Consider the following 8,117-nt stretch of genomic DNA (forward strand, 5'->3'; position numbering starts at 1 on the left):
GCCTGTTTTTCTCCTTCCCCATGGGGGCTCATGGCTGGGTTGCCTTGATTTGCCAGCCATGGGAGCGGTCTCCATCTGGGAGCTGGCTGCCAATAGTGGAAGCTCCTGGATGTTTCAGGCACCCAACCCCCACTTTGCGAGGCAGTTGTTAAAGACGAATGAGAGAAGTGATCCAAGACAACATTTATTATAGCTTACATTGTCCAACTACGTGCGAGCTCACTTCTCTCAATCATCTAACCCACACTTTAAATACACATATATGTTCATTTTAACACATTTTATTCCTGGGTGGCAGTCTGCTTTCTGAAGACATTTGAGTTGAAGCGAAAAGGCACTCACCTTGAGTGCTAGAAGAATTTTTCCAAAGCACCAAGAGAAGCTACAGTAACTGTATTTTCTGTGGCACTCATAGTATTAAAGGTTCTCTGATATACTTGTAACTGCATATACCACGATCATGAAAGCAACAAACTGGCATTACAACACTCTTTTGCAAATCCATGTCCGATAAAATCACCTTCTGATGTTATGTAAGATCTCATGCAAAAGCTTTTGTTGGCATGGCAGCACTTGCAAAGACTCAAAGGCAAGTTTTACGAGCCATAGCAGAGTGCCCTTTCTTACCTCTCGTTATTAGTGGTAAGGGAGACTGCTGGCAGTCCCCTCTTGTCAGTCAAGCTGCTTGCTTTACCATAGTTATGCAAGCGAGCTGAAGAGCAGAGGCTCTCTTTCATTACTAAAGCTCATTTGCGTGACTAAAGCGGGCGTCTCAACTGACTAGGAAGGGTCTGCGAGTAGTCTATAAAGGGGACTGTGCTAGTATGGAAAATGAGCAAATTGCAAACACTAGTTGAATAGGGACCACATGTGAGTGATAAAGATTGTTGTGGTAGCTATATAGAATTGGGTGATTTTAATTTCTGTTATGTGTCTCCTTTAGTGGAAAGTAACATATTCCATCAAATATAATCAACAGGTGGAGAAAGCACGACTTGAGACCCTTTCTGCTTTTGGAAACTGTGCATTCAATTCCCTGGTTGTCAAGAAAGAATCATTCCGATCAAAGCTAAAGGCCACCACTTTACATGTAAATACTGCCCCAGGAAAAGAAACTGCAAGACGACTAACTCGGTAAGAGTTAAAGGTAATCTTGCCAAATTTGAAACTAAGAGGTTGAAAACATGTTGACAACTGACCACTGAGACTACAAAAATTAAAACAATAATGTTATTATGATTTTAATATAGTTAAATGAAATTAACGACTAGGAGCTAGTCTGGTCAGTAGTGTTTTGCAGGCGGTTGTTAGTGTCTTGGCCGTCTGGTAGCGTTGTTCAGCGTTTTGGTGCGTTCTGTAGCGTTTGTTATAGTTACATGGTTCACGACCGGGAGCTAGTCCGGTCAGTAGCGCCTTGCAGGCGTTTGTTAGCGTTTTTTATGCGTTTTTGTAGCGTTTGCAGCACTCTTTAGGTTGTGGGAGCCCTGGGGCTGACATGGTTCAGCAGTATTCCTGCTTAGTGCATGCGTTGTTGTCCAATGTGCTTGCAGCATGTTTGTTGCTCTGTTGGCCTGGCGTTGTGAGTCAGATCAGGAGTTTAGTGGTTCTCGGCGTTCCCTCCCTATCCCCCCCTTTTTTTTTTTGTGTGTGCTGTTCTTTTTTTTTTTTGTATTCCTTTTTTTTTGTGTTCTTTTTTTTTGTATTCTTCTTTTTTTGTGTGTTCTTTTTTTTTTTTTGTATTTTCTTTCTTTCTTTCTTTATTTATTTTTGTTTCCACTGAGCTATCTGGCTCAAGTGTGACGGGTGCCTTAGGGGGGCCTGGCGCGGGGGGCTCGTGGCTTGGCTGCGGGTTGGGCAGGCCAGTCGGGTGTTCTAGCGCCTTGGGGATGTGACTTCGGTTTCAGCCCCCAGGGCACCTACCCTCCACTGGCGACGCAGGCGTTAAATTTGTTTAAAATTTAATTTAATGTATCTGTTGTAGTTCAAAGTTTTCTTGGTTTAGAATTTTTCTAACCAGTTTTAAGTTTTTCTTTTTGTCAAATATTCACTATGTTGTAATCTGAAACAATGGAAAATTAAAATTTGAACCAGGAAGATTTTGAACCACAACATCTGAGCCATTGATTTAAACAAGTCATCCCCAGATCCCTACTTGTTTTTGAAATGGTTGGTTGATCTGTGCATTTACCGGCATTTACCGGTGGTGGATTAACTTCTTACTAACCGAGCGCAAGGGCCGTACTGGGGAATATTGGCCCGAGGTCGGGGCAGTATGGACCGAGCTCAGCGAGGTCCGTACAAAAACGATCGAGGGCCAATATACCCCAGTAAGGCTTGAGCTAGCTTGGTTAGTAAGTAGTTTATTATATGGCTTTTTAATTACCTTTTGCTTTGTTTTTGCAAGCTCGTAATCAGCCATGGGCATTACGGGAGCATAATGCCCTACAGTTCAGTTACAATTAGCCAATCAGAGCGCGCGTTATATCGGCTACAAACACAAGCCATATAATAAAACCTGTTATTAAATTATGAATCTGTGATGGTCAGCTCAAACTCAAGTCAATGTTTCTGTTGCTCAATTCTTGCTTTCTTTTCTTCAGAATGGAAAAAGCCAGACAGGAAGCTAATGAAGCCTTCAAGAATATTTCTCTTGGACAAAAACGAAAAGCTAACGTCACAGAGAAAAACACAGGGCTGTCTCCAGTTTCTGAGAGTGCTAAAAAGAGAGTGACAAGATTGGAAAAATGTAAGATTGAAGCACAAAATGCTGACCTGGGTGAGTTAACAAGAGGAAGAAAAGCAGGTTTTGAAAAGGGATCTTTGCCAAAGTTCAACAAAGAGCGCCGAAAATCAACCAGCAAGTGCAGACAAAGCAGAAGATCTTCATCAAGAAGGAAGAGTTTGCGTCAAAAAAGCTCCACTAAATGTCATAGGCCAACAAGGGTCCAGTTGGCTCAGATAGAGGCTCTTCAAAGTTTTGGTGGAAAGAGTCTGGATAAAGTGTTAAAGACAGGTGAAAAAGAGTGTACTTCTAATACAGTAGGCAACAAGTCAACAGACCCAGCTGAAGGATTTCCAGACACCAAAGTTGTAGATACTTTTAGCATAGTTGCAGTAAATATAAGCCAAGTTTCATCACCAGATGTCGGCTGTAAGTCAGTTTCAGACAGCAACATTCCAACTTGCTTGATGGAGGAATGCATAGTATCACTTGATGTGAAAGGCACTCATCAAGAAAAGAGTAGTCCACTTGTAGCCAGTGGAGAGTTGTCAGATAAAAATAATGTACAGCTTGCATGCAATGAGCAATGTCAGGAACTGAATGTATCTGCTGTTTGCAAGTCACCTGTCAGTGAGCTGCCTGCTGAAGGTTCCAAGTCAAATGCAGTGAGCTTGCAAGTAGTGCAAGAGCAAGAGCGATGTGAAAGCTTGTGTGGCAATTTCATAGACTGCCCAAAGAGTACAATTTCTACAGGAAATCATTGCCAACCTTCTGTTGAGTCAAATGACCTGCAGTGCTGCAATGCGATACTTCCGGAAACCAAACCAGTGACTCGCTTGGAGAGAGCACGAATGGAGGCACTGCAGAGTTTTCAAGGACAAGCCATTGCCGAGGTTATGAAGTCTTCTTCCAGGAAAATGGCCAAGTACTTGACTCCTGTGAAGAATAAGGGAACAAATACTGAGGCTTGTAAAATGAAGAATACACCCGCACAGACAAAGGATTCTTACATCAGGCATCATCCGAACCCAAAGAAATCTTATTACTCTAGTCTCAGAGACAACAGTTTTTGCAACAGGGATGCACTGTTGGAGACCAGTAAGGTGGTGGTGTCCACAGCAAGGTCCCTTGACACTCCAACCCCAGAATGTTCACCAGTGCAATTATCTCTACAGCATGAGGGCATGATGCTGGAATGATTGTGCAGATCTCTTGGATTTGAACCCATGCTTCATTATGGCTGTGAGCAAAAACAATCTTTACCAGCATATTTACGCTGAATCAACTGTACTGTAATTGTAGGTGAACTGTTTGCCATAAGATGATGGAATGAAAGGAGATATATTTTTCTCTGCCATCTTCATCTGCTCTCCATTTTTTAAATTTCTTGGGATAAATACTAAACACACACAGTGATCAAAACGTCACGAAGGACGTTTTCATCCTTTGGCTAGTGTTTCAATAGTCCATTTCCGAGTTCATGTCTGCCTCCTCTTCAAAGCGAGTCTAGGTACGAAGTTCTTTTTATGAAAAATTAGTTTTCATTCATATGTAAAGTAGAACTAATTACCATCACAAAAACTTAACACTTAGACTCGCTTTGAAGAGGAGACAGACATGAACTCCGAGATGACCTATTAGTTTCGTCAAAATGCTGACTTACTTTTAAGAGCCTGACTCATTTAATAGTTGGATTTTTCTCCTAGGAATGACTATGCTTCCCTTTGGACTGCTTGTTGCATGCCTCACTATTTTTTACAGCACTCACTGTGATTTGCTAATGGAGAATGCACTCGGCTGGCTCCTTGCGTTAGTAAATGAAGAAATGACGTATTGAAACGTGCACCTGTTAGTTCAACATTGTTTTACGAACGTTATAGATTTTCACTACCATTGAAGATCAGTTTTTACGAATAGTGAAACCAAGAGTAGAAATTTAAAGTACAGAAATGGACTCTGTGTAAGAATTGTCCGTTCATTATGTTTTGTTCAGAGAACCATACAGTACTCAAACTTTGAGAATGGGTATTATATTATCGAAATAGAGATAAAGCTCGTTGACAGAAAATGCCCACAACCAGGAATTGTGTTCTTACTGCTCTCCATTTTAATCCGGCTACGATGACAGTCCACAGCTGGATTAGAAGGACAGCAACTTCACATCTTTCATTTTTTTTCCCTTATGGTTTAAATCCTTTCGTTCTTTGGTACCTCTTACTGGAACGAATCAAGCACAGGTGTTTTTCAGATGTGTCTTGGGAGTTTACCCTTTGAACAACCTCTGCGTTTGTCCACAACTTCGACGTCGACGAAAACGTCACCTCAAAATGTGACTTTGCACTATCGTAAGTCTTAATTCGGGATTATTTAAGGACGGTACCTACTAATTCAAAGGTATTTTTGCCCCGGTTTATGGTTATGCGGGAAATTTAGATCTTAACAAGTTTTATTAAAATCGAAAAAGAAAATTGGAAGTAACCACCCATTTTTCAAAGATAATTCACGAACATTTGAAAAAGCTTTAAAATACAAAAATTTGGTTTTATCAACGAGCGTTTATAGCCCTTCGTCAGAGCGAATCAGGATTCGCTCCGACGAAGGGCTAACGCTCGAAAACGTCAGCTTTTAGAATCTCTGTACTGTGGCCAATTTTCATTATCAACTCCGTTGATAAAACCAAATTTTTGTATACTACTTCCCCACCGATGCAGCACCACAGTTTCTTTAGAAACTACCCCCTTCATTTAAAATACAAAGCCGTGTATGGCGTTCTTTCTCAAATTGAAGCATAATTATCTCTGAAAAATGCGTGGTCACCCCCAATTTTCTTTTTGGATACCAATAGTACTTACTGAGACTTACTTTCTCTCCATAAATTTAAATCGCGCAAAAATATCCCTGTATTGGTAAGCATCACTGATAGGAAATCCGAGTATCTCGAGATGCGCAGAACGTATGCGCAGTAACAATAGTAGGCACCGTCCTAATCTCGTTCACGTCGCACAATGTGGGCGAATTATCCTGGCCGAAATAAATTGCTTTCAGAGTACAAATATGTAATGAAAGTTTTGCATTTGTATGCTCAAATTTTGTGATTTCACGTCGTTATGCAGAGTACCGCAAAAACATTTGCTAACTAATTCAGCATTGTCCTCTCAACGTGGAAGGAGAGATCGTTGATTAAAATGCAGTGATCCGAAGGCACTCCCCTGCGGGACACCACACCTGACGCTTTTCGGCCCAGCTGGAGCAGATTGCCCCTGACCTTAACTCTGAGATCTGCCTGTGAGATACTTCCTCAGTAAAGGACAGTTTGCATCGTTCCTTCCGTAAGCTATATGCTTGGAGAGAAGAAGTGGGATACTGAATTACATCAAACGCTTTCGAGAGATCCATAGAGACAATCGCAACAAGCCCACCCCTATCACGAATCGCCCTCCAATCTTTGCAAGGAGGTGTCACAACTACGAAGCTTCCTGGAGGCCCTGATATCATCCTACAAGATTCAACCATTAAATTCATTCACCTGTAGAGCCAGCAACCTTTCAAACATTTGTTCACAGCAGGGAGTGCAGTTACGGAACTTATAACCGCTGCAGATTCTTGAATTGGCCTAGGTTGGATTGGTGCCGTGTTCACGCGAGTTGTGAATATTGATCTCTTTTAATAGGGTTACGGCCTGAGATTCGCTTGTTGAATGAATGCAATGCTGAATGAAACTGGTGTATCTGCGTCTCTGTGCTCACGGATTGATTTAATGTTGGAATGATGAAAAAAGTTCTTGCCATAATCCTTTTCTTTTAACTGAGGCATGCTATCAGTGCGACGTGAACAAAATGGTGGTTGAACTATTGGGAAATTCGTGAATGGGTGAGTGCAAGTATTTTTCCTCTTTTAACCAATGATATATTAAAGTGTATATGACAGATTTTTCTTTATTTACTCAATCGAAGCATCATGGTTTTATGAGATAAAAACAATTATACAAATTCTATACCGATTTTTCCTCCTTTTAAAAATCGGAATTTTCACTTCCAGTGAGGTACAAAACCGAGCTAGCAACGAGACTGCGGATAGCAGAACTGAGACTGGAAGTCAAAACAAGAACGAAATTTTTCCAGGACCTGAATTTGCCTTTTGTTTTACATTCACAAGTTGCTGAAACTGATTCTGATCATGAGATGCGTTGTATCGGTTGCAATAATGAATTTAGACAAGAGAACGAAATTTGTATCTCTAAAATGTTCTGACTCTTCTGGCCTTTTTGTTTTAGCGGAATTCCAGCTGAATGGTGTTATTTTCCGGGTGTTTCGTTCGTATGCGCCCAACAGAAACCCGGCTCCCGATGACTTTTTTCAATTTGTTTCAGATGCTGTTGACCCATGAAACATGAATTTCGTCCGTCCGTTCTTCGTGGGAAGATTTCTACTCTTCTCTGTTCTCGGCTGGTGACATTGTTCGATATTTCCAAGATGACCTCTTGAACAGTCTGTCCTCTCGTCTTCCCCCGGCGCACACTTGTGGGCGTCCCTTGACTCTAGGCGAGGTTTCTCAGTCTTAAGATGGCATAGCTGATGTTGAGTCTCCGGGCACAGATGGCCTCGCGAAGGAGTTTTATCGTACCTTTTGGGGAACCCTCGGCGCTGATTTTTCAGATGTGCTCAATGGTTATTTCTCGTCTGGGGCTTTCCTCCTTTTTCTCCGAGGTTCCCATATCTCTCTCTTCTTAAGAAGGGTGACCGTTTAGACTATAAAAACTGGCGCCCGACAAGCCCCTCTAAATGTCGACTACAAGTTGTGTGCTACGGCTCAGGGTGGGCGTTTTTTGAAAGTCGGTTTCATTTGATGATTGCGCCCGGATCAAACCTGTGGCTCACGCGGGCGCTACATTGGTAAGAACACATGCAGACAACCCTGAGGATGCGAGAGCGCGTGACGTCACGATATTTGAGACAGTTGTAACTGATTGGAGGTTGGTTTGAGGTATGAGTGAGGCTCCAGCGCTCAATTTCGTGGTTGTCAACGGTATTGTGAGAAATGGTTCAAATCGCGTCGGATCTGGAAAATAACCACACAGGAAGGAGGTTACCCACGTTAATTGGCAATAAGGTTAGGCTTTTTAATTGAGAATTTTTTCGTATATTTATCTTCTTAAGCTTTTTATCGGGATTCCCATACAAATCCTTATATTTTTGTCGGCCATCCTCACACTGAGCTTGGGGCGCCTGTGGTGAGACGGGACCTCCGGCTCATCGTCCTTATTCGAGAAGACTGGAAAGTAACCATTTGCAGATGTCATTACAAAGGCAGCACCTTCTTCAAATCGTGACGTTTCCGCACGAACTGATCCATTTTAAGGACAGCCAGATGAATAAAGTTCACTCACCTACTATTT

At 41.9% G+C, this 8,117-nt stretch overlaps 1 protein-coding gene across 2 annotated transcripts in view; it reads left to right on the forward strand.

The window, feature by feature from the left end:
- LOC138026632 (uncharacterized) overlaps nt 1-4,689 on the forward strand; it is a 7,474-nt gene extending 2,785 nt beyond the window's left edge. For both annotated transcript variants that reach the window (XM_068874059.1, XM_068874066.1), the window contains 2 exons: nt 980-1,134; nt 2,601-4,689. In XM_068874059.1, coding sequence (XP_068730160.1) covers nt 980-1,134; nt 2,601-3,921 — 1,476 coding nt within the window. In that variant the 3' untranslated portion in view covers nt 3,922-4,689. The remainder of the gene's footprint in view (nt 1-979; nt 1,135-2,600) is intronic.
- The last annotated feature ends 3,428 nt before the right edge of the window (nt 4,690-8,117 follow it).

The sequence above is a fragment of the Montipora capricornis genome, chromosome 2, assembly GCF_036669925.1.
Source record: "Montipora capricornis isolate CH-2021 chromosome 2, ASM3666992v2, whole genome shotgun sequence".
NCBI lineage: Eukaryota > Metazoa > Cnidaria > Anthozoa > Scleractinia > Acroporidae > Montipora > Montipora capricornis.